The 25322-nt window shown below is 45.1% G+C and overlaps 1 protein-coding gene across 4 annotated transcripts in view; it reads right to left on the bottom strand.

Annotated features, from left to right (window-relative positions):
• The window catches only part of arid1ab (AT-rich interactive domain 1Ab), a 59426-nt gene that overhangs the window by 10177 nt on the left and 23927 nt on the right, over positions 1–25322 (bottom strand). For all 4 annotated transcript variants that reach the window (XM_080296216.1, XM_026157442.2, XM_080296217.1 and 1 more), the window contains exons 2-8: positions 21447–21668; positions 18369–19079; positions 17447–17554; positions 2862–3102; positions 1988–2062; positions 1332–1502; positions 527–827 (exon numbers count right to left, since the gene is read on the bottom strand). In XM_080296216.1, the coding sequence (XP_080152342.1) occupies positions 527–827; positions 1332–1502; positions 1988–2062; positions 2862–3102; positions 17447–17554; positions 18369–19079; positions 21447–21668 (1829 nt within the window). The remainder of the gene's footprint in view (positions 1–526; positions 828–1331; positions 1503–1987; positions 2063–2861; positions 3103–17446; positions 17555–18368; positions 19080–21446; positions 21669–25322) is intronic.

Here is a 25322-nt window from a genome sequence, read left to right as displayed (position 1 = left end):
TAATTATTTTCACCTATTTAATCAACTAATAATTAGTCAGAAGTAATCCCTGAAAGGATCCACTGCAAATACAGACTTTGCCTGACTGAATTATGTCTTTTCCTTCACAGAGTTCAGTTTCATTTGTAGGAAACATTAATTTAAGTCACAGGGTACCATTTGCCAAGCCCACAAGAGCTGCTCTGTAGGCTCAACAGGCATCCCTGCTTAGGAAGGATGTGATTCAGTGATTGCAGGGACCATCTCCTCTTCTGTGATAGATAAGCGTTTGGGCTACTGCCACCACTCAAGCACTAAAACATGTAACAGACTGGCTTGTGTGTGAGGCAAACCAAGGAGAGACACACACACACACACACACACACACACACACACACACACACACACACACACACACACACACACACACACACACACACACACACACAGCAAAGTGATGAGAAAATCTCCTTAAAGCTATAAATTCAATGACCCTCAACAGTCACAGGCTCACACAGATGTCACTGATGCAGCCAGGAGCACCCACCTGTTGTGTATAGAGTTTGTTGGTCCGTGGTGCACGGAAGGACCACCATCCTTCCTCGTCATGACCGGAGGGGGACACATGCCGGACCCCACCTGAGGAGGCATGCCGGCCATATTGGAGGCCATGGCAGGACCGTAAGGCCGAGTGCCCATCTGCCCAGGACCTATCCTGCCCGGTGGCATGCTTCCATACGGAGCCCCGCTGCCCTGACCGGGAATGGGGTTCATGGAGCCACCCATGCCGGGGCCACTGGGGTAATTGGCGTTGGGCATCCCTGTGTAGCCGGGCTGCCTGGGATAACCTGAAAGTGTTACAGATCAACATTTAGAGTTTCATGCCCTCCTGCTGTGTTTCAGCCTAAAACAGATCTCATCTAGTCACTTCTCACTGACGGGATAAAGAGTTTCACCAGTCCGGCTCTAAATTTACCTCAGCTTGTCAGAACAAGCAGCCTGATGAAGCGGGCTTTATCTGGCTCCCGCCTTTCTCTGCTATGACTCATAGCAGAACTTCTTCAAAGCCCACAGAAACCATCTGAGACTTCAAAGTGCACTGATATAATTTCATGAATGTAAGAAGTGAGAGGAAACTTCAAAGCCTCTTAGAAAAAAAAATCTGGGCTATCTGTGAAACTGTGATGGTCACAGGACAACCACTGTAAACTCATTCATAATATTTTGAGTATTAAAAAAAGAAAAAAAGTCTGCTTGATATGACAGAGCGGAGACACTGCACTCTTATTTTTCCTGCTGTACAGAAGGCCCTCAAAGCAACACCACCCAACACTCACAGCCTCATGTCTCACCTGGCGGGCCGTACTGGCCCCCCTGAGGGACGTAGTTTCCCATGGTATTGTTCTGAGGATAAGGGCCCATCCCACCATGGATCTGCACTCCTGAAGACTGGCGTGGAGATAAGGCCGAGCCAGGCTGTCCAGGGGACCCGTAAGGAGGCATCTGAGGATTGCGCATGTACACTGGAGAAAAGACAGGGAACATTAAGCAACACTGTTAGTTTTTTTTACACACACATATCAAAGTTTGATTAATTCAGCAACCAATAGTAAGTGGTAATAATTAGATGCCGATTGTATCTTATGTTAAACACTTAATGTTAAAAAAAACCAAGAAAATAAACAAAAAAACAACAAAAACAAAACTCCACGCTACATCTGCTTTAGCATACATTTGCACAACACATTATGGCTCAAGCTCTTCACTTCCTCACAAACACAACACAGTACAGTGTGTCTGCCTGCTCTCATTTGACCTGGCAAGTAGAGCACATTCTTATTTAGAAGCACAGCCTGGGGGAGTGCTTGCAGATGGGAGGAATGCATACAAGTGCAAACAATCACACCTAAAAGCTGCTGAGAATGGGGCGCACACACTGCTGGCCACTGAGCACATGAGGAGATACTCTTTAAAGGTTTCTGTTTGCAAACATTTCCAACACACTCACCTCTGTCCTGGCTCATGGATGAGTGCATGATGCTGTCTGACTGGACGCTGGGCGGCCGAGGAGGCATCTGATTACCTGCGGGACAGCGATGACATGGGTCTGAAATTACCGTGGGAACCGCGGAAATTTGTCTCCTTTATTTACAATCAGTTCTTGCTCTTAAACTTTGAAATACTGGCCATAAAATGAGTGTGACCCAGTCACATTCAAGCTAATAAACTGTGGCAAGTCTCTCCACAATGAGCAGAGGGTGGCACTGTAACCTCCGTCTCTCCGTCAGCGAATGGTTTACTAGCATCATGTTAGGAGAAACTTAAAGTTCCATATCTTGCAAATCGCTTCATAAATTACAAATGTGATCCGCATCGAGTTTTGAATTAAAACTCTAAATCTGTCTGTTTTTTATTACATATGTCAGACAGGATTTCTGCTGGATACGATGAATAGCTGACTACAAAGACATTGAAATTATTGTTGTTGGTTAGCCGTATCGAGCAGGTCCATTTTTACATTTAGCAGTCTTTGGCAAGTGAAAATAAATAACTGCTCAGTTGTTTCAGGACATCATATTTATGGTGATTTTCCTGTAAATATTCTGCATTTGTACTTTATCTACTGACACCCACATAATGCTATGTATTATTCTTCTAGAACAAACTTGGTTTTAATTTTCACATTTTTCCTTGCCATAAAATCCCCCTACGTAGTCTTTCGCAGCTGAATTTCAGATTTCAAAGACCATTTCAAAACGACTGAACTTAAAGACCGGAAGATCTAAAACAACTGTATTAAAGCAGAGTAGAAACAGAATAATGTTTTAGCTGTGTGCTGCTGTAGGTCTGAAACAACAGTATTAACGGTATTGTGCGTTTACCTGGCACAGCAGCGGGGGACAGGGGGCCGGTGCGAGAAGGGGTGACGCTAGCTGGGGAACCCACAGGTGACGGCGAGGGTCCACGTATGCCCGGAAGGTGAGGCGAAGTGTGCGGGGAGAAGGGTGACTGGGCCGGGTTGCTCTGCTCGCCCTGGCTGCTGGACACGCCCGAGGTGCTGACACCCGGGCTCAAAGCGCCTTCTGTACCAGTGGGAAGATCGTCGATGGAGCCGGATAAATCCTTGAAGGAGAAGAGCAACAGAACATGAGTCGACGATGACACTGCATTCGTTCGTTTACACTGTAACAAGTGGCTTAACAAATTTATTTTTACAATTCACATCACCAACTTGTTACTGATAACAAGTCAACACATTTCGCTCTCGCTTTTCCATAAAGTATCAGTTCCTACAGCTTGTGGAAGCATTTGCATCATTTTGTGAAGCGATGATGACTCAGCTGCTGATGAGTTCTCCTTAACATGAAGAACCACCAAGCAGATAAGCAGCTCCAGAACAGCGGTGAGGCCCACAGACGAGGAGAAAAGGGCCAGTGCTACAGTTCTCAAGCTGTAATGGCTAGCCGTTAGCTAAACGTGTAGCTATGAAGGGAAATTACCAAGCAATTAGCAATATCAACTCGATATGCAGTGAAGTGTAGTCAGTAGGTACACCGGGATAGATATCATATCATTACAATTGCTGTAGTAAGGCATGCTAGTCTAATCAAAGATGAAATGTTCAGATATGGTTCTGGTAACAAATGAAGCAGAAATCCACCAGAGTTATGGAGTTATTCTCTTCTTTGTGATACAACCATGATCATGGCATCGGGGCTGCGGCAAAAAGACGCATTGTCCAACAAGTTGCCTTTAAAAGTAACTGATGAGCATATGGGCTAAAAATACAGAACAAGAAAACTGTTCAGGTTTCATCAGACAAAATAAAAAAAAAATCTCTGCCACTCATTGTGGAGGCTCAGCTTATGATGGGAAGAGAGAAATTAAGTGGAAGAACTGATACTTGATATCAAAGGTAAGGGTGTGTGTGTGCACTGGGATGTAAATGAGGCTCTAAAAATGTATAAAACCTAGAAAAAGAAAGCGGCTGCATTCTGGGAATCACATTTGGGAGAAATGAATAAGAAACGATGAATATATTCAGGCTTTTCTCCTCCTGACCTGCATGAGGAGGGTGAGACTGTTTTATTTTCAGTGTCATGTCAAAGTCAAGAGAAGTCAAATCAAGTGAGTGGAAATCCAAATGGGCACTGATGCATTACAGCAATCTTTGCCCTCACCGGGGTGTGTATGTTACTCTCTCATAGAAGGCTGCCAGCCCTATTACAGTTCAATAATACATTTGGGTACAATGACTTCTTTTCCCACCTTTTTAAAAATACTCCACACATCACTCCCATAATGCCGATAATGATCCGTGCTGGCAAGGAGAACTGAGTTTGACTTGCAAAGAGAAAGTGGGGGGAAAAAAACAAACATTTGAAGCGAGTCATCTCGGGAGGCAGTTGAAATAATTGGTGCTGGGCACGGGCTCTGGTGCCATGTGGTGTTGTTATTGAGCCTCGCTGGCTGCGACACAAAGACGGGCGGGCGGGCAGGAAGGTAGGAAGGCAGCCGGCAATGATTATGTTTGTGGGAAGGTGAATGTTTACACACTGGCCACTCACGTGGAGACCATGTGCTCACTCAGAAATGCAAGCTCATCTGCCAGTCACATTGGAGGAAGGGAAAAAAATGGGAGGGAGTGAGGAGGAGAAGGAGGAGAAGGAGGGGGTGGGAGAGAAAAATAAAGCAGCACTCATTGGATTGTGGCCAACTATTCCCATAGAAATCTCACACTCGCAGGCTGGCTGCAGCCCCGAAGCCGGCGGTTTTGCACTTGAAACGGCGCCCGTTGCTATTTTTGGGATGTGACCTGATGGAGGAACCCCAGAGGGAGTGACAGGAGGACAACGCTGATTCAGAATCCACCCTTCCCTCCCCCTCCAATCCACCCTCACCCCGTTCCTTCGGCCCTCCCTCCCTCCGGCTCTTCCTCTCCTGCTCCGGCGACTGCACAAACCCAGGCCTCTCTGACCCACACTGGAAATACGGCACCAACAAAACCACGTGAAACGCAGCAGGAAGGGAGTATCGCACTCCAAAGTGTTTCCCTGGCTGACGCCCAATTAATGTTCTCAAATGCAAAAGTGGGTTAGAGGCACATCATTAGGTCTTCGTGCTTTGGAATCAAGAACAGGGAACCGAACAGCGTGACATTCTTTGCTCAAACAACCATAGCAGGAACCCTTTTTCCAGCAGCCAGCATCGTCAGCTGACCTACACCCACCCCCTCCTTCTCCTGTTCCCAACCAAGAGATCACAAGACTGGTCATCTGACAGAGGGCTCCATCTGAAGGGCTCCGACTGGCCAGATGCCACGATGACCACCTCTGTAGTTGGTACTCACAGAGACTCAGAAGCTGCTGCTCAGAGTCAAATCTCAGCCACAAAACAAGTTCTAAACCACAGCTTCCTCAACACAGACCAAAGAGGAAAGGATTCAGTTAGTGGGTTCAGCTGAGGAGACACCTCAGCAGGAGGATGCACACTCAAGACGAACAAACTGTCATCATGAGACAGAAAAAAGGATTTAACACATGATCGTGGATGTGGGGTACTTCTAGAGATCCATGGGGGTGTAAAAGCAGAACAAGATCAATCGAGTATATCAGTCGTCATTCTTGGTAGTACCGCCTCACAGTGGCTTTTAAACCATATTAAGATTTGGGGATTGAGGTAAACTGTCTGATTATTATAGTTTGTGTAGTTTCGTTTGTGTAGTGGAGTTTCTGCCTTTTTTTATTAAGCCTATTTTCAGTTGACAGATTTACTTTTAATCAAAGGTTGGCAGTGATGTAACTCCAAACTAGTTACGCATGAAACACACATTTATGTTGTCGTCTTGGAGCCTAGAGGTTGATGACCACCAGCTACACACAGAGACAAGAATCATGCCATTAAAGCAACTATCACTTTACACCAATCAAGATTAGATGGGTTAGGATGGCGGGTTAAAGGTACGACCACCATATTATCACGCAATACCAGGATTTCAACGATCTTTGGCTGTGTTTGGGTTCCAACGACCATTTCCAAGCAGCATTGATTAAAGCTCAAGAGAATCATATTAAATAACCACGTTTGCATTGTTCTGGTGCTAAAATTGAACTCCTAACTCTGAGACGGACTGTTAGCGGTCGTCATTCCTGCCACACTTTAAAGTCCACTGTGTGGCGTGCATGGCTAATTGGTACACTGAAGTGTGCATCATGTGTCCAGCAAAAAGCTGGGATTGAGTTAGCTGGAATAAAGTTGTGAGAGCAGTCTTCCATTTTTATTTTCCTCCAGATTACAGAATATCTGTAAGAAACAAAAAGAAGCTGGTTGGTGCTAACAGGTCCAGACTGGGACCAGAATAAATCAGCAGGACTTTAAAGTGACATAACATCTGAGAAAAACAGGAAAGTAAACAAAAAAAACCCAAACAAATGTGTTTTTGTGACAACGCTGCATGGTACGGCATGAAAACCGCAAAATTTAAAATATCCCTTAATGGCCCGATAACGCCGGCAAAAGCTCCGTTTGTGCAGCCTGTGTGCACTGCTACAGTGGCACGTATGCAGCGTACAGACTGAGCTCTTTAACATTCTGTAAATATCTGACAGCTCTGAATCCTCAGCTTGGATAGGCAGAAGAATTGTACACACACACACACACACACACACACACACACACACACAAGCTCCTACCTACTCCCACTCTGCAGTCATTGATTTTTCCCAGCTCAATACTGCACAGCACCAGCCTGTTCTGCTGACTGCACAAGCCGGACAGCGAGGAGAGGACGGAGGGGGAGGGGTGGTGGATGCTGGTGATACTGATGCTGCTGAGGCTCTGCTATTCAACACGCTCATTATTTAAGGCAAATGATGAAGAGGAGGAGAGAGGACATAGATCAGGCATGAGGAGGAGTTGAGAGGTGGCGTGGTTAAGTTGGAGTAGCGTGTGAGCACAGGTGGGGTGTGTGACTGTGTGTGGAGGGGGGGGGAGCTTGAAGGAAGGTCACAGCAGCATTATCAATGGCAAATATGACAACTGACAATATGAAAATACAGAAACGAGCCATTTCTCTATGTGCAGGGGAAGAAAGGGGAGGACCGGTGAGCCGTGTTGCAGAGAGAGCAGCAGAGAAGCTGCAGCTCTTTCTGTAGAAAGCCTCTCTGTGGCAGCCATTTTGTGCTTTTTCCCAGCACTGCCTAACATGGAACTTCAGAGCTGAGAAGTGCAGAACAGACTTCGGGAGCTTTCAAAGGCTAAAAAGCAGCGTTTCGAACGATGAATTCGTTTCAAATTCATTTTAAAAACGATACAAACTTTCCAGAATTTTATTCTTCTTCGTCTCCTTCTTCTAACGCACTTCTTGTTCACAAATGCTGAAAATCTTCACTGCTCCCACAATTCTTACATTCTCCACATCTCTCTCGCCGGTGCTGTCTCTGAGTCATCTGCTCTGCTCTCTGCCGTCCTAATGTATTCCATTTGCAGATTACTTCACTGAATCAATCAAGCTCGACCAGAGCCATTAGTCTGCCAAGCCAGCCTTTTTTCCTCCCTCTATTTTTTCTTTGGTAGGTTATGAGAAGCAGAAAGTGGAAGAAGCAGCGTAGTGGCTCGGAGTTAATGACACATATCTGGAACATGTAACCCTGGTCAGTGGTGTAACTAGATCTGGTGGTGGTGGTGAGGAGGAAGAGGAGGAAGAAGAGAAGGGAGGGGGGGTGCCAAAGTTCATCTTTGAGTCACACACTTGCCCTGACCCGCTTCATTCTGTCATCCTCAGACCTCAGAGTCTCACCCGCTGCCTGGGCTGGCAAGCTTCCTCGTTCTCAGGCCTCCAGATGCTGAACACAATATATACAGCAAAGAACAAAACAAAACAAACCCAGCTCGCTCAGAGTCGACACATCCGCTGTGGCAAAGTGAAGAGAGTAAGAAGAAAGGGATGGAAGAGGAAGAGGGGGAAGCTGGCTGCATGTCAAGGGCTGCCATGGTTACTGTGATCCACGTGGTTGACACGTTAGAGCCGACACAGTCCCTCCCCCCTGTTGCTGCCATTCCTAGGTCTGCATGTCTCTGTCGACGGCCTCCCTGCGTGCCTGGCAGGGTCACGGTGCAGTCAGCTACTACAAAAGAAGAAGCCCGTCATTGTTACAGGAAACGCAGACGCACCAAAGCCCTGTTCACCCCCCCCACACCCCCCAATATCCCTCCAGCTCCTTTAATTACATTTGTTGGGGAGGCCTGGGAGACAACACGGAAGCACAAAGCGGACAGGGCACGCTCAAACTTTTTTGTCTTTTTTTTTGCCATCTCATTCTGGAGATGTTTATGTTTATATGCCAACGACCTCGTCAGCAGAGCACTCCAGCGCTGCGCATTTACCACTTGTTCAGGACAAAGTAGGCTTTTGATATCAGAATGGGGTCATGGGAAAAGTCATCGCTTCCCTTTCAAGCTTAAGATCAAGTGAATTTTTTTTCCTCAGCGCAGTTTCTCTTCTCTTTCTCTCAGCTCAGAATCTGAATGTGCTGACTTGACTTACTGAGCCCAAAAGCACATTATCTCTCGCCTATGATCAGAGCGCTTGTCTTCATCATTCACCAATGACACACAGTCCTTAGACAAAGTACAATTTAAGATATTTGTTCTGTCAAACCACCAGTCAATGCTACATTACCATGAAATGCCAGCGGGTTGCTGAAAAGAAGACAGACGTGTGGGCGTTGCCGACATGTCAGCCGCCACCCCAGAGCCTCCACCTGTATCTGGGGACTGTATCCACATACCAAGGGCTGATGGGAAGTCAACCAAAGACCTGGGGAGAGGCTGCTCCAGCCCCAGCTCAAGATTTGCAGGGCTGAGCTCAACCATAAGGGGGCACTCCCATCCCACTATGAGGGAAGAACTGGAGAAAGGAGGAGAAGCAAGGCAGGCCCCTGCCTCAAACAGCAGCAGCAGCAGCCATTACAGGGTTTCACACACACACACAGCACAGACAGACGAGAAACTCCAGGCACAGCCAAAGCACCCTATAGGTGCGCCATGCACCCTTACCATATATATATGCCACCGAGCAGATGACTCGAACCCCAGTTAGTGTTTGAAATTAACAAATCGCATTTGTGCAATTTCATCTCCCCAAGGTAAATAACAAAGGTGGATAGTGACAACAACAGCAGGGTGTCACAACGCTCACAGCACCCTGCTGGGGACAGATATCTCAGACACAATGTCTACTACCTCCACAGATGAGCAAGCTCAAACTCCCGAGAGATCAACATTACACTGCTACTTTATCAGCAGCGTGGGTAGGATAATAACATGGAACAGAAAGTAGAAGATGAAAGAGTGAACCAGCAAAAACAAAAAAAGGGGAGGATGCCACGATATACGAAAATCTAATCCTTCTGACACTGATCGGTGCTGTTCAGCTTTTACTTTGCTGTGTGATACAGGCTTGCAGTCAAAAAAAAAATCTAGGCCAACTATGAATCTTAATCAATAAGTAGGGAGGTCTTTTTTAAACGCTCCACATTTGCCTAATTGAGCTTCACTGTGGGGGTAACAGGAAAAAAAAGGAGGTGTGCAATGCACACAAACACTGCAGCAGCCTGTGTGGAGCTACCACAGAGTAGATGAAGGGAGGCGGTGGAGAGGAGGAGGAGGAGGAGGGAGGGAGGGAGGGAGGGAGGGAGAGGGTGGTTGGAGGGGTCTGATTGCTGTGAATAATGGGGAGATGGTGTGTGCGTGGGGGGCCTTTTGTGGAGATCACAATAGTAGCAGGGAGTCCCAGGGCAGCGCACAGATGCCCGAGTGAGGCAGGCAGCTGCCCAGCCCGAGGTGAGGGGTGATGGGATGCGCAGGGCTGAGGGGGCTGGAGGGGCCTCGGGGTGAGGTGGGGGAGCTAGAAGGGTGGGGAAGCTCCAGACCTCTACAGCCAGTCTGCCTGCTTTCCAGACCAGCAACGCCCCTCCCTCTTACTGTCACACAGTGTGTCTAGAGGGCGCTACTAAAGCAACGGACACCAGCAGTGAATTAACTGGGGATAGGAGGAAAAAAATCATATGTAATATGAAAAGGGATATTTCGCAGAGCGAGAGTTAAATTCATTGTCAGCCTCTTTTCATCAGTCCGTGCTCAGCAGCTTGTTCCAGCGAGCGCCAGAGAAAGCCAGGGACATACAGTGCTGCAGTCAGCCACAGTCTTTGTGCTGCAAAACTAGCTCAGCCCAGCAAAAATGGAGGCAGAGGGGAGGGGCATGGGAGAGTGTGCACGCGAGTGTGAGAGTGAGTGAGTGTGCAGAGAGCGCAGAAGGGAGAGTGCTTGATGCACTCTGTGTGTGCGTGTGTGTGTGTGTGTCAGGGCTTTTTTGTTAAGTTTTTGGGGTGTTTTTTTTTCCAGGTGGAGAAACAATTCAGTGAAGTAAATGCAAAACAAGACACTTTGTCAACAGACTAAATTTCCTCAAATAGATTCATTAAAAATCATCTAAAGAAAAGAAGGAGAAAGAAACAGACGAGCTGGGAGAATGGGGGGAGGCACCCTGGAATCTGAATAAGACATGTCCACACAGGAAGCAAGGCCCCCAGAATAGCAACAGGAAACTGGCCCAGGACTCTGAATACTGTCAGAACCTCGCAAAACAAGGCTGCGCTGCACAGCGTTATGAAAGCTGATTTACTGAGAGAAGAGAGCGAACGAGGAAGGAAAGAGAGGGGGAGGAGGGCGCAGGCGAGGGAAAGAGAAAACGAGAATTTAGACAGAAAGAGGAACGAGTCAGAGAGAGAGGGGGGAGAAATATATTCATATAGAAATATATTTCAAACAGAAATAAAGAAATGCTGCACAAAAACAGAGTGTAATAATGAAAAAGGCGCTGAGGGGGTTGGGCTGGGTAGGAGAAAAAAGAGAGAGAGAGAGACAGAGAGAAAAAAAAAGTGGGCCGGCCTTGTCAGGCTGATTGCTCCAGAGCTATGTCGCAAAAACAAGCTTAGCTGCCGCATGAGAGCAGAGCTGGGTTGGGCTGAGGAGGGAATGGGGATTGGAGGCAGAAGGAAGGGAGGGGAAGGGAAGGGAGGGGGAGGGGGGGACTCGGAGTTGATCAGCAAGGCTGGAAGATCCCTCGGTTCCAGATCAGAAGGCTTGGCACATAACATTAAAGGTCATTAAGAGGGGGGGGGGGGGGACTGTTGTTGGTGTGGGTGGTCCCTGAGCTCTGGATAAGAGTGGATTCACGCAAAGGCGGGACTTAAGTTAAGCAGTGATACGTTTAAAGGTGGGGAAAACTAGGATCTTCAGTGGATGGCTGTCCAACCAAAACAACAAAAAACAGGAACTTGAGAACACAAATAGCAGAAATGCACCAATGACTTCACACATAAGGCTCAAGAATCTGCATAATTAGGGAAATACATTCTCCTAACGGTAAAGACTCTTATTGTGAGAAGAGAAACCAGAGGACCAGGACAGAGGAGAGAAAAAACAAACTCGAGTGCAAGTGTATGACCAACATGTGACCTTCCTCTTAAGTCTAGAGCACATTCAGACACATCAGAAAAGAGGAGCACCACAAGCAGTGGGCGGTCCTGAGTGGGATTAGCCCCACAGTGGAGAAAGGGTGTACAAAAGACTTGGGAAAGGACAAGAAGGGGATTTTAAAGAAAAAGAAGGGAAAAAAAAGACTAGAAGAGAGGTGGGTGGGAGTGACGGGGCTTGATGGTGTCCTGCTAGTTATTCCCCTTTCCACGGTTTGACACAGAGAGGAAATGTCACATCTAAGGAGTATGAAAGACGCCTGCTTTACTTCTGCTGGGCCCTCGACGAACGAGTTCCCGAGTATTCACGTCTGCATGGCTACTACTACAACACACACAGACACCCCAAAAATCTGACCAGCATCACACGTCAACATTAAAGGTGTGTCCCAGACGTGTGACATTAGCACAGACATCAAACTCGTTGAGGAGCTGCCAGAGGGGAAATTAAATAGCTCCTCAAGAAGAGCTAAGTCATTCATGTGTTTTAAAAAAAAAAAATGGCAGAGTCCCCCCTTTAATCATGAACTATGGTTATTCATTACAAACAGAGTCAATAATGTGAAGTATTTGATCGAAAAAAAGAACACAAACCCTTTTTTTCCTCACCTACTTCTTATCTCTTAATTCATTTCCTTTCCTTGAAATGCCACAAGTGTTATAAGGCCAGATGTATATTCGAAGACCACAAAGACTACTACTTTGCTGCTGTATTTCACCCCCCCCAAGACAAGCTTCAGTTAGATAACCAAACGGTAAAAACATAAAAAAAGGATTCCTCAGAACTGATCAAATGAACAGCGAGGTAAATACTCAACAGTTAAACTGTGCATGTGTCTCCTGGAGCCAGAGTGAAAACAAACCAGGAACCAGTTGAACCTGCTCAGCTAGTTCCACTCTGACCGCACATGTGTGTGTGTCTCTCTATGTTTTAATCTCTCTCTCTTCCACTTCTTATCCGCAGCCCTGTTCTCAAACCGACTGTTGCTCTCCTACCTGCGCCTTCCAGCAGGCACTGAGCCTTCTGTACACCTTTATTCCCACCTCAGCAGCGGCCTAACAGACGCTGGGTTTTTAAGCACCTGCCTCAAACAGACCCATCTGTGCTCTCGATGAGGTGATGTCTGGCTGGCTCTGCACGAATGCTACTAAAGTAGCTAAATGGCATTTACCCCTCAGTCGCTGTTGGATCGGGATTCAAACAAGATCTCAGGCAGATTAAAAGAAATGAGTCTATACAAATTACTGCAGGTTCTTACAAAATAAACATACTTTTTTCCCCCCTTCAAAATAAACCTGTACCTTTCTTTCTGACAGATGCACTTAAATACGCTCCTTTGCTTGGCGTAAGGCTAATTAGTTATTTAAGATTATATTAGCAAACGCTTCCTAAACGAGAGAAGTACAAACACAATTTAGTACCAGTTACTTATTTTGAGACAAGAACAGGAAAATTTGTATCTATTACACTCATCAATCCACTAATAAGTGTAAAATAAAAATAATCATACCACATAAAACCTCCACATTTATTGGGCTAGAATACAAGGAAGAATTTGTGTGTGGACAACACACACACAAAAAAACATTTCTATACATTTGATTTATACAACCTTGGTTTCATATGTGGTCAAACCAACACATATGAACCCCAACAAGTCTGACCATGACCCCTTAAATCATCTTTTCTTTTTATGACTGCAGCTGTAAATCTTTCTCTCGGTTATTTGGGGGAACTGCATGTTAAAATAGAAAAATTCAACAATAATCAGATCAGATATTACACATATTACTTCCAAACCTGGCTTGCTTCCTAACAATGTCAAAGTGAGCACATGCAATAGGTACCCATCCAGGCCAATTCCCACCTAAACCAAACAGAGGTTTTCCAGTGGTGACAACAAATCCGAGGTTGACTGTCTCCTGGTGTGTTCAACACGGGACAAAGGGCAACTTCACATTCAAGCCCGAAAACGGCTCAAGTTAGCGAGTTACTATAACTACATTCATTCTTTTTGATATTTGTATTCCTTGGTCACAAATGTTATTATCATTTCATTTTTTTTATACAAGTATGCATCTTGTTTTCTTTACTCACGTTTGAAATTATTTTATTATGGCAGAGCAGTTAAGACTTTGGTTTTTGGGCTCCGACCTCACAGGTCCCCAGAAATCATGCACAAAAACTGGAGTGATAATTTTTAGAGCCTGTCGGTGGACGTTGAGGTGTTAGAAGGGATGGATAGTGATGCAGGGCAGCGACATAAAAATTAAACAGACCGCCAATTTGTGCTGTGTTTGTTATATGGTATAAGTAGAGAGTGCCATGTTATGTGTGTGACACAGCATAGCTCGAGCTGCCTACCTCAACTAGCTAGTAGTAAGGACTAGGGGTGGGCGATATAAACGATATACGATAGAAACGATATAAATTTGGCCAACGATAGAGATTTTGACTATATCGCTCTATCGCGATAGCGCATGTTGATGATGTCATCAAGCTGCGCCTGTTTTGGTCGAAAGCATCGCAGCGGCTACAACCATTATCATCTGCAAATTATGGCGGGCGACAGTCATAGCAAAGAGATGAAGCACTTTTGAAATATGGGGAAAGCCAAAAACTGCGCTACCTCCACTTCCGTAACATTGATTCATTAATGTTGAATTCTCTCGCAGCTGCTCTAGTCCCATGTTGTTGCAGTATATTAATAACTAACCTCGTATTGTGCACGAATAATCTCAGTTGTTCTCCTGACTGAAGTTTGGCCCGTGTATAGCATCCTGCTATACGATTGCATTTGTCCCTGACCACCAGAATCCCTCACGTTAACTTTTATCGAGTGGAAAAAAAGTTGGCGTTCATCCTCCAGCGTCACTGTCAGAACTTGGTATGAAATGTTTAGGTGTAAACTAGCGAGCTAATTTCCTGTTAACGTCTAACTCCGTTAAATTAAATAAATTCTGTTTTCATGGATGCATGGATGTAAAACTTAATTGTTACACCCGATAAAGCAGCAACGCTGATGATTTAATTACAGATGAAAGAATTTAGACCGTTTTTAACTCTTAGTGTTCGTTTGACTTTGGGACCTGAAGGGACGGAGTTTTGGACCCAGATTACTCCGCGAAGCTCCTCACTACGGCAGCCGTAATGCTCTGACAATCCATCAAGCAGTGCGGCTTACCAAAGTTGTACTAAAACATTTTTTAACAGATTTCTGCACGCCAAAATCAGTTCGAGGTCAGTAAGCACAACCAGAATTCATACATAAGCCACACTCTCGATTTTTGAGAAAATTAAAGGATTCTAAGTGTGCCTTATAGTGTGGAAAATACGTTATACAGAAGAAAAGAATATATCGCGATATATATCGTTACCGCACATGCTTCAAATTATATGCGATATGAATTTTAGCCCATATCGTCCAGCCCTAGTAAGAACCACTGTCTGTATAAGTAGGTGTCCTGTTAACAACAGCAGAATTGTGATGCAGGCTGTAATGAATGTGTGGCTCTTTTTTTAACAACACATCCATTTATTTTGAGTTCGGGGGAAAGGACCGGGCTAAGTACTATTTTTTTTCTTACTGAGAGCAGTCTTTACACATATTTCAGTTCTATCGCACAAAGCATTGGAGTTTTTACACCACTCTTTATTGTAGAGTTTCATTGTCACAAATCCTTTTCTCAGCATTTCTGACTTGTTGGTGATATTTTCTGCCGCTTTTATAGTTTAGCAGAGGTTACAGAATAACTTCAGCACCTTGTACAACAGGTATCATCGATGCACATCTACTTCTAACACCTGCAGGTGTCACCCCAGCTGCTCGGACTCAGGCTGGCAGGGTTATACTCTGAGTTAGCATGGTCTCATCTGCACACACTTTGGTGCCGCAGGGATGAGGAGGAAAAAGAACGGGAGGAGGAGATCTGTTTACCACTGCCATAACCAGATTAATGGCTCTGTCGGCCAATCAGACAACACTGATGGGGAATCCCTGAGAAGATAGAAAGTAAAAATAATAATAATAAAGAAATAAATAAAAATAGCCCTGGCCTAGCCTTCCTGACCAATGGCCAGGTCCACAGAGAAGTGTATAAATAAATAAGGGAAATAAATAAAAGAGGAGGGAAACACATCCTGAGGGCATCCCCTACTGGCGTAGACAGCGCTGCCTCTCATCCCTCCCTCTTTCAGCATCTTCCACTCCAACCAATCACTCACACTATTTGAAGTTATTTGCTTGCACTCCCTCAGTCCCACACATCTCCCCCCCCTCCCACCCCTCCAAACTCTGCTCCCTCACTTTCATTCTTTCTTATTAATGATCTCATTTCTCACTCTCCTTCCCTGAGGCCCAGAATGAGGTTAGATCTGCAGTCTGACCTATAAACACTGCCATGGAAACTGCAACGTGTTACAGCGAGACACCTCTTTAACACGGAGCATGGGGTGGAGGGCTGGTGGAGGGTGAGTGTGTGTGTGTGTGGGGTTGGGGGGTTCTCTCACCTTTATCTTAGCCAGAGGGCTATCAGATGCGAGATTTGCTTCACTTTCAACAATCCTTATCCAGGCAGAACTATTTTTCCCCACTTTCTGATTTCTTTGCTCTTTAAGAGCAAATGGAAACCGTGACTTTGCTTGCTCGTGCTATCAGCTTCTTGTGGGAAGGGTTGGGGTCTAAATTAACATTATAGCGCTCTTTACCTCTCCTTCAAAAATTCTTGTGCTGTTGTCACTGATATCCAGATACTACTGAATACAACTTTATTTATACAGCGCCAAATCACAACAACAATCGCCTCAAAACACTTTATATTGTAGAGTAAAACCTAGAATAACAGAGAAACCCCCAACAATCAGATAACCGCCTATGAGCAAGCACTTGGCGACAGTGGGAAGGAAAATCTTCCTTTTAAGAGGAAGAAACCTCTGGCAGAACCAGGCTCCAGGAGAGGGACAACGATCTGCCACGACATGTTGGGGGAAGTTAGGTAGAGGGTGGGAGATACTTGGTTTCAAATATTCCATCTAGGAGGGAGAAATTTCTCAAGATACTGTGAATTTAGCAACAAAGCTATTACTCCACTAACATCTGCAGAACAAAATATTGGGCCTTTTTCTACTAAAGCACATGATACCCACAGAGTTGTGATCATGTATAACATTTCCATCACATTGCTCTGAATAGATTGACTACCAAACCATTGGATTCACAAGCACAATCGATTGCACGGTGGAATCCAAAAGCCAACATTTACTCCACATTTGCATGTTTGCTTCACTCTGAGTGACACTATACAAATTCACCTATGAAGTAACTCAAACTGAATCACAGAGCAAAGCCTAGTAAACATCAACTGTTTTGAGAAATAAGTTCAATTTTAGTCTGAGTTTCAAGCAGGAGAAATGGGTACAGAGTAAGAAACACCAGGATGGGATTTGCTTAAATCTCATTTAAGGGGTGAACCCATGGTCGAGGGGTTTTAGGCGCTTACCAAATCGGCTAAAGCAGCCTAGTTCCCGGATCAACACCCAGCCAGAACTTTGCTGCATGTCATTCCCCTGTTCTATCCCCACATTTCCTGTCAATCTCCACTCCACTCTATCGAAATAATAAAGGAAAAATATTATAACATGTTCACAGAGGCAGCCATAATGACATTTAGAGCTGGGTGATTTTCCTCTACCACATATGGCTATAGATTCTGAATTCAATCAAGTCTGACTAACATCACTAATTATATCAGTGCTGTCCTACATGTTGGGCTGACTATGCGGTTACGATTACAAATGGTTTATAAATGTTAGTTTAAATGTTGCTTCTGTGGGATATTCATCAAGGGCGTCTGTGAATGTGGTCTGTGGAATTCTGGCGATGAAACCTGCTACAAAATTCAGAAGTTAAAAGCGAAGACAGAAGCCTCACCGGCAGACTGGATGGCCGCGCCTGCATGCTGTCTTCTTGACTGCTCTTGTTTGGCTGGTTAGATGGAGGAGCGCTGGACTGTGAGCTGAAGGAATCCTGGGAGAGTTCCTGATTGGAAGAACGAAGACAAGAGACAAAACGGACACAATGTAAAAAAAAAAAAATAAAATCTCAGAGTCGAGCATTTATTACTGCTTGTTCCCTTTTTGCAGTGCACAGCTAATATAACCACTGTCACACTGATACAAATAACAGATCTCCACTGGGCTGGATAAATGTAGAGAGCCGTGACCGACTGTGATTTGAATATTTACTGTACGTCATGTTTGTGTTGCCACAGGGCTCACATGGCATGGGGAAAACTCACTGCTTATTCTACAGCTTGTGCTTCAACTTATCATATTTTTTTATTTATTTTTTACAAGAAACTACTAAAAACTGCCCCGTTCTGTCAACGGTCTTGTGTGCGGTCCATTTCCTGTTGTTCATACTATCCATTTAACAGACAGGAGCCTGTTTAATTAACTAAGTAATTAAAGCTTAATTACCAACAAAGCAGCTCTGAGTGGGCCACACCAAAGGTTTATTCAAAAGCTCTCATGGCTGTTTCCCTGTTTAACCCTTGTAGAGCAGCATCTCACTTCTTCCATGTGTTTTTGCTATGGAAAGCTGAGCGTGCAATGTTCTTTTCAACCGACTATTGAAAGTTATCAAGTGAAGGCATTTCCTGGGAAGCAGGCAGTTTACAGTGCCACTGTTAGATCGGCACGGACATCATTACAGCACTGATTAAGTACAGTAAAGTCAAGAGCATGTGTCAGCGCAGGAATCTCCTGCTAATGGAAACACAGTTGCCCCTGACACAGCACATCACATCAAATTACAGCTAAAGTGTTCTAATAGAGTTTTGTGTAAGGATTACCTGTGGAGGAGGTGGGAACCTCTGATAAGGTGACTGCTGCTGCTGCTGTTGTTGTTGTGGTGGTTGCTGCTGCTGCTGCTGCTGTTGTTGTTGTTGTTGCTGCTGCTGTTGCAGCGGGGGAGTCTGAGAATATGGTGATGGCTGGCCCTGCTGGCCATGACCTGGAGGCTGTTGGGCTTGAGGAGGTGGACCTCCTGGTTGTTGTTGTTGTTGCTGCTGCTGCTGTTGTTGTTGTGGTGGTTGTTGTTGTTGTGGGGGCCCTTGTTGTTGTGGGGTTTGCTGCTGTGGTGGCTGCCCTGGACCAGAGGGTTGCGGGTACCCAGGCTGGCCCTGAGAGCCCTGCTGACTTTGCGGACCAGGTCCCTGCTGCTGCTGCTGCTGCTGCTGCTGTTGTTGACTCTGCTGTTGCTGGGGAGATACATAGGGTGGCTGTCCTGGCTGAGACTGCTGGGGCTGGCTATACGGAGGTTGACTCTGAGGAGGGCCGTGGGGACCTTGAGATTGTTGGTATGGGGGTCCTGGCTGCCCGTGTTGGCCTGGAGTCTGTGAAGGATGGCCCTGTTGGGGGTATGAAGGTCCAGAGGTTCCCTGGGGTTGGCCAGAGTATGGAGGTTGCTGCTGTCCAGGGTGAGGCGCAGGGCCATGCTGACCATAGTAGCCCTGACTTTGCTGTCCATAGCCTCCTGGGCCCTGTTGTCCATATGCTGACATCTAGAAAATAGGATATCAGTTATCAACAGTAGTTTATCTTCAAAGGGGAAGACTAGCGATGCTTGATCTGAAAGTGCGAGCAGACACAACCAGGCACAGTTTTACTATCCGGAGCCCCTCTGTGGAATATCAGTCACTACCTGAATACAGCATGTGTACTGATGGGATCTGCAGAAATATATAAAAATAACTCAATATTCAAAGTCACCTCTTTAGTTTTCATTTTTTACCATTCATTCTCCACAGAGTAATCAGAGCATCTCTTCATCTTCCTCACAGATTAAACAGAAAAGACAAACTGCCCCCCCACCCCTCAGTTTGAGTGGTGTGTTCCTCACTATAAACTGATCAGTCAAAGCACATAAGAAAAAGCATCCAAGTGTCGGAATTCAGCCGTGTATTGCTTTAAATTACTGGCATGAAAATAAAAATTGAGTTTTGACTTCATCTCCTTGAACTTCAATATGAGCCTTTTCATATTCTGCCCGAACCTGCTCGCGGAATGCCTTTCAATACCAGTGTTTTTGTTTCATTACCCTCAAGGAACATGGAAGGAGAAAGCGCTGACCTTGTGAGGAAACACTGTAATAAGAAAAGAAGAAGGGGGGGGAGCCATGTGTGGGGTTTTTTCTTCTTCGCAAGGGGACTGAAGGGGGGTGAGGGGGTTCTCAGCTACTCGAGAACTATAAGAAAATACAAGATAGTAAAGAATGGCCTCACATTTAAAACAACATGAAGTGGCTGTATTGTATCTGTCTGACAAAGGCGGGGAAGCCGTTTTCTTCTCTGCAGGGCACTTATCGAGTCCACGGTCAAACACCAGGCAGGCCAGTATGAGATAATCACACCACACAATGGGCACAAGACCACAGGCAGCGGACGCACAAGAAAAAGGCTTCACTCTACGGGATTCCCTGCATGCATTTCTCTGTTAAGATGAACTGCCTGGCTGAGAGAGTTCAAGAAGGGGCTTATTCCTAGCTATGAGTAAGTAGCTATAGCAAACTGGATGTTTGCCGTTTTCAATTGGACAACGCTGTCAGAAGGTGCTGCCCACTGTGCCTGTCGACACAGCTTGGATTTCCCCCCCATCTTTGGCTTTCAAGCATGAAAATAAATCAGACAGTGGGAAACTGATGGGCTGCTCTCTTTTGTGTCTATCCCTGTAAAGAGTTTTTTTCACCCCTCCTCTTTCTTCAGAGCCTTTTGGGATTCAAGTGAAAAAGATACAGAAACACAGTTTGGTTGGACTCTTCAGAGGAGGTTCATGGATGTAGTTGAGGAACGGTTGGTGTGACAGAAGAGGCAGAATTTTGGTTGGGGCTTTCATCCACCCTAATAACTTATTATTTAAAGTCCTGTTTAAGTATGCAAGGTAAGAGACACTCAAGGTGACAATGCTGATATTTCTTTGATGTCTAGCAGAGCAGGTGAACGTTATTTGGTTATATGTTAATGCACTTTATCCTCTCTAGTTTACAAGATATATCTAGTTTAAAAAAAAAACAGACACAGGGCCACACTGTAAGTCTTTCAGATCTTTAGCTTTTTGTTTAATTACAATTGTTATGCTAAGCTAACTGTCAGACACACACACACACACACACACACACACACACACACACACACACACACACACACACACACACACACACACACACACACACACACACACACACACACACACACACACACACACACACACACACACACACACACACACACACACACACACACACACACACACACACACACACCCAGAACAGGGTCATGCCTTAATGGCTTTCAATTCCTTTAAGTCACTGTACCTGGATACATGACATTTGTTAAATATCTTCTGCTAACGAAGAGTTGTTTTGACCTGGATTAGACTTTCTAGTAATGACATAGTTGTTCCAATGCTCTATTACTCTGGCAGTATGGCAGAAGAGTGTTACCCTATCGATACTACAGGCTCTCCTCTCAAACCATGCTGTAGTTTCTTATCCTAGTTCATGTCTTCTTCTCACTAGATGGTACAAATTTGTGGAATAAATTCTGACTGCACAGTGCTGCTTTTTTTAAACTCGACTGCTACATATCACCTTACAAATATTTTTCTTGTCATATTTCTTATTCAAATTATTTTACATTTCTTTTTAAGGACTCTTAAATTGGTGCAGTAAACCAAAATGTACAAAAACATCTCATCACCTACTTAGTGGACAATCTGCTAAATTTACTAGCATAATTGATGAAAAGAATTTAGCCTAAGTCACCAGATATTTCAAAAATAATCTGCACAGAAATGTCTTAACAGCAAATATTGGTTGTGCAAGGTTTCAATTAAAACTGTACAAATAGAGAGCCAAGTTAATCATTACTGACCTGTTGTCCGTATTGCATGCCACTCATGGTTCCGGGTGGTCGGCTCTGCATCCCAATAGGGTACCTCTGAGGGCCCGGAGGGCCATAGCCCTGCCCTGGGTAAGAGCCTGCCTGCTGGGGTCCAGGCCCTGTGGGAGGTCCTTGCTGCTGCTGCGAGAAGGGGTTGGGTCCTCCATATGGTTGGCTGCGCATCTTCCCTACCTGGTCCATTGGGCCTGGAGGCTGGAGAAGATACAAAGAGAATATGTGATACATCCATGAACTGACGAAATAGATTGCTGGAATGACAATTCTGACATTAAAGCTGTATGGTGAAGCGGACTTTAGAAATAACTGTGTGATCCACACAATTATTGTGATTTTAGTGCTGATGGTAATGGCATGTCTAGAGTCCCTATTAGAGGGTTCAGTCATACCTCCTAACAAGCTCTATAGTGATAGAAATAAAGGGATCTTGTTCCGAGCACAGTGAAGTGACAGAAAAGGATGAGAAAATGCGGTCCAGGTCAAATTTAGCTAGAGTTATTTTAGAACCTTTTTTAGTGAGTTGTCTTGAGAAGGCATTACTCAGCATGACTCCACTGCAGTGTGTCCTATGAGCATCATCTCATAAACCAGCCACAGTGTAATCAAGCAAATATAGAACAAAAAGCAGAAGGGAGGGGAAAAAAAACTGTAGTGGATTTACTTTCCAAATAGAAAGGGAAAAAAAATTGGCCATGAATGAATGAATAAGCCCACTACATCCGCCAGGAGCATTTCCCGGCCCAGGAGATCATTGTGCCAGTGGGTGGATACTGTTACGGCAGAGACGTTGGTAAAGGTTTCTATGAAAATAAGCTTAAGGAAGTGGAAGTGTCTGCGGTGGCTGGAGCTGTGCCCACCTCTCAGCTGGAAGCCGTGTAAGGATAAAGGGTGGGGTGGTGGATGTGGGGAATGACCTAGGGCATCCTGGACTCGTAGAGATCCACGTGGTAAAAACAGGGAATGTTACGGAGTCAGATGGCATATTCTGGGTTGGTGGTGGTTTACAATGAGGTAGCTTCATCTGTCAACAGCTGGAACCAGTGTCATAAAATGTCTATGCCATAAAGTCGGTGACAGTGTGTTTGTGTGTACATAACACATGGTGGGATCCCTTCCGACACAACACTCCCCCAGCATGAGAAAAAAAATAAGTATATCCAATATTTCTAAAAAATTAATAAAATGGGATTCCACTGCAGCATTATTAACTGGTCATCAAGTGGAAAAATAAACAAATAGCAATTCACAACAAGTTTTCTGCTCGTTTGCCATGGTCTGATGCCATCAACACATCACACTTCTGACAGCCTGTGCATGTTCCCATCAAACCCACCGCAGCGGCGTCTGAAAGTACAAACCACAACGGGGTCTTTGAAGTAGCAACACCTCCTGGCCTGCTGACCTCGGGCAGCAGACACAAAGGTTTCATTGCTTCCCACGGTTATTAATCTGTGTGCAAGTGTGAGTGTGTGTGTGTGTGTGTGTGTGTGCCTGCGCGCGCGTGTGCGTACGGGTGTGTTTTTCCTCCCCCAAAAACCTCTTTTCCTCGGTTAAGGGAGACAACCACTGGGGCTATTTATAGCCAGTGAGACGGAGAGGGCAGTCTGCCGAAAATGTAACAGGTCCCAGCTGCACTGCTGTTTGAACCCGGGCCAGGGCTTGCTCTTCCTGGGCTTTAATAAAGCAGCAGGCTTTGGCACTCTATGAATGACAGTGCTGCAATGAAAGAGGGGGAGGTCGGGGTAGGGGGTGACTCAGTAGGAGGCTTGTGTGTTTGCGAGTGTGTGAAAATATGTGTGTGTGTTCCAGAAGACTGTAGCTGTTGGAGGTGGTGGTGGGGGGGGGTGTGGAGAAGGGGTGGATCAACAAGCTGTCAGCGTGGTCAACCGACATTATCCAAGATAACATATTCCACTCCAGATTTTCCCTCTAGCCTCCTCCAGGCCAAACTCTCCTGAGCTCCTCCAGGTTCACAAGAGTGTGTGTTTGTGTGTTGTGTTGGATGTCTGTGCAGGGAAGGAGTAGGTGGGAACAGTGGGAGGTGGGATGGGGTATCTTGCACTCCCTTGGGTCATTACCGACCGCACCAGGGGTAGAGGTAACAGGCTCCACTGTGACCTCTAATGCACTTTTAACCTCGGACTCGAAGAAAGGACACCATGCCTGCTGCCCCCCCTCCCCAGTCATGCCAAGATAGGAGTCCAAACATCACTCTACACAGCTTAAATATGACTGGTAGAAAGCAGTGAAGCAGACACCACATTGTTGCTGTTTTTTTACACATTTCCAAAAGTTTCTTTTGTCCAATTATGGCAATGAGGAGCCAAGAGGAGGAAAAAAAAAAAAAAACTGGAGCGGTTTCTTTCACTGGACAGAAATATCCTATAGCTCTTTTCTAATGAGCTGCTTAAGCAGTTAGACAGAGCCTCCTGAGTCATCTGTAAAGTGTGCCACCGAGGCCTGAATCACCGGTAATGTCCTCCAATCCACATGAAAAATGACTAGCATGCAAACAAACTACAAAAGCCGGCACACTAAAGGTAAAATCTATTTCTCATTTAGACAAAAATCTCCCAGCGATGACTGGGCCATAAAACAATCAACCTTTCTTCCCCTCACCAATTTCGGTCGATACTTTTGCCAGCAGTGAGAATATTTCTAAATGAGCGAACAAACTGGCTTTTCCATTAAGAACCATGACAGCTCGGCACCCAGCTCAGTGGGGAGAGAGCTCGCAAGTACGACTTGACTACAATCGGGGTTTCCAGCCCGGAGTGGAACGTGCATAGTAACGGCTCCCGAAACAACCACTCTTCTCCCTCTCGTGTCTCAGTTATCACCCACTCCACAGATGCAGATAGGGGTGCTTTGATCAGGTCAGGAGATAGTGAAGGTGAGCGTGCACTGTTCACAAGTGTGTTAACGTATTTAAAATTAGGCTTCATTTTCTTATTTTTTGAGTCATAACTATTAAACATTCTAAATCTTTTCTGTAGGAAAATGAGGTGAAAAAGCAGAAGAAACAGGTAGACTGCACTCCATTGAATTGTGTTAGCACAATTTGTGCTTCTAAAGATTATGAAAACATCATTTAGAAGAAAAATTAATTTGTTGTATTCGTTGAATCAATAATGCTCCTGTTTTGCTGTTTTTCCACTTTACGTGGACCAGTTCTCCCAGTATACAGCCAGTATAAATGTATTTATTTTCTCTGATACACCCGCAGACCTTCCACGGTGTAGACTCCAGATTGTGGGGACAAGCAGTTGTCTCTACCTGACAGGCTTCATGAGTTCAGGGAAATCCACTCTTAAAAAAAAAGTTCAATAAATGCATGATGTTTCAAAAGCTTGAATTGAGCAACTGTTTTTAATCGTCGATGACATTCCTGACCGCAATAATTTGTGATTATGACTTGCCACAATGAGCAGCACGGCATTAACAGATTTATAAACTTTGTTTCTACGTAACGTAACTATTGTAATAATTAACTGCAAAGTCACTGGATCAAAGTCACTGACCTTTTTAGAAATCAGTAAAGCATAAAAAATAACTACTACCTTGAGCCCTATTTTGTGGGCTTTGGCCTTCATATGCGTTAAATCCCCCCCCCCCCCCCAAAAAAAAAAAACAACAAAAAAAACACCCATAAATTATAAATCTGCTATCACACAACTGGCAATGTGACAAATTTAATCTGCAATGTAGTCAGTCAATTAGCATTCAATAACCTGTTTGGATAATTAAAGTAGCTGAAGCCAAACTCCAAAAATCCAATGAATCGCCATCATGACCACACAATATGGGTAGGATGTGTCGAAAACCGCGCTCAATATAATCTTATCACAT

This window comes from Astatotilapia calliptera, chromosome 22 (assembly GCF_964374335.1).
Source record: "Astatotilapia calliptera chromosome 22, fAstCal68.1, whole genome shotgun sequence".
In the NCBI taxonomy this organism is placed as follows: domain Eukaryota; kingdom Metazoa; phylum Chordata; class Actinopteri; order Cichliformes; family Cichlidae; genus Astatotilapia; species Astatotilapia calliptera.
This window is presented reverse-complemented; position numbering and strand designations above follow the sequence as displayed.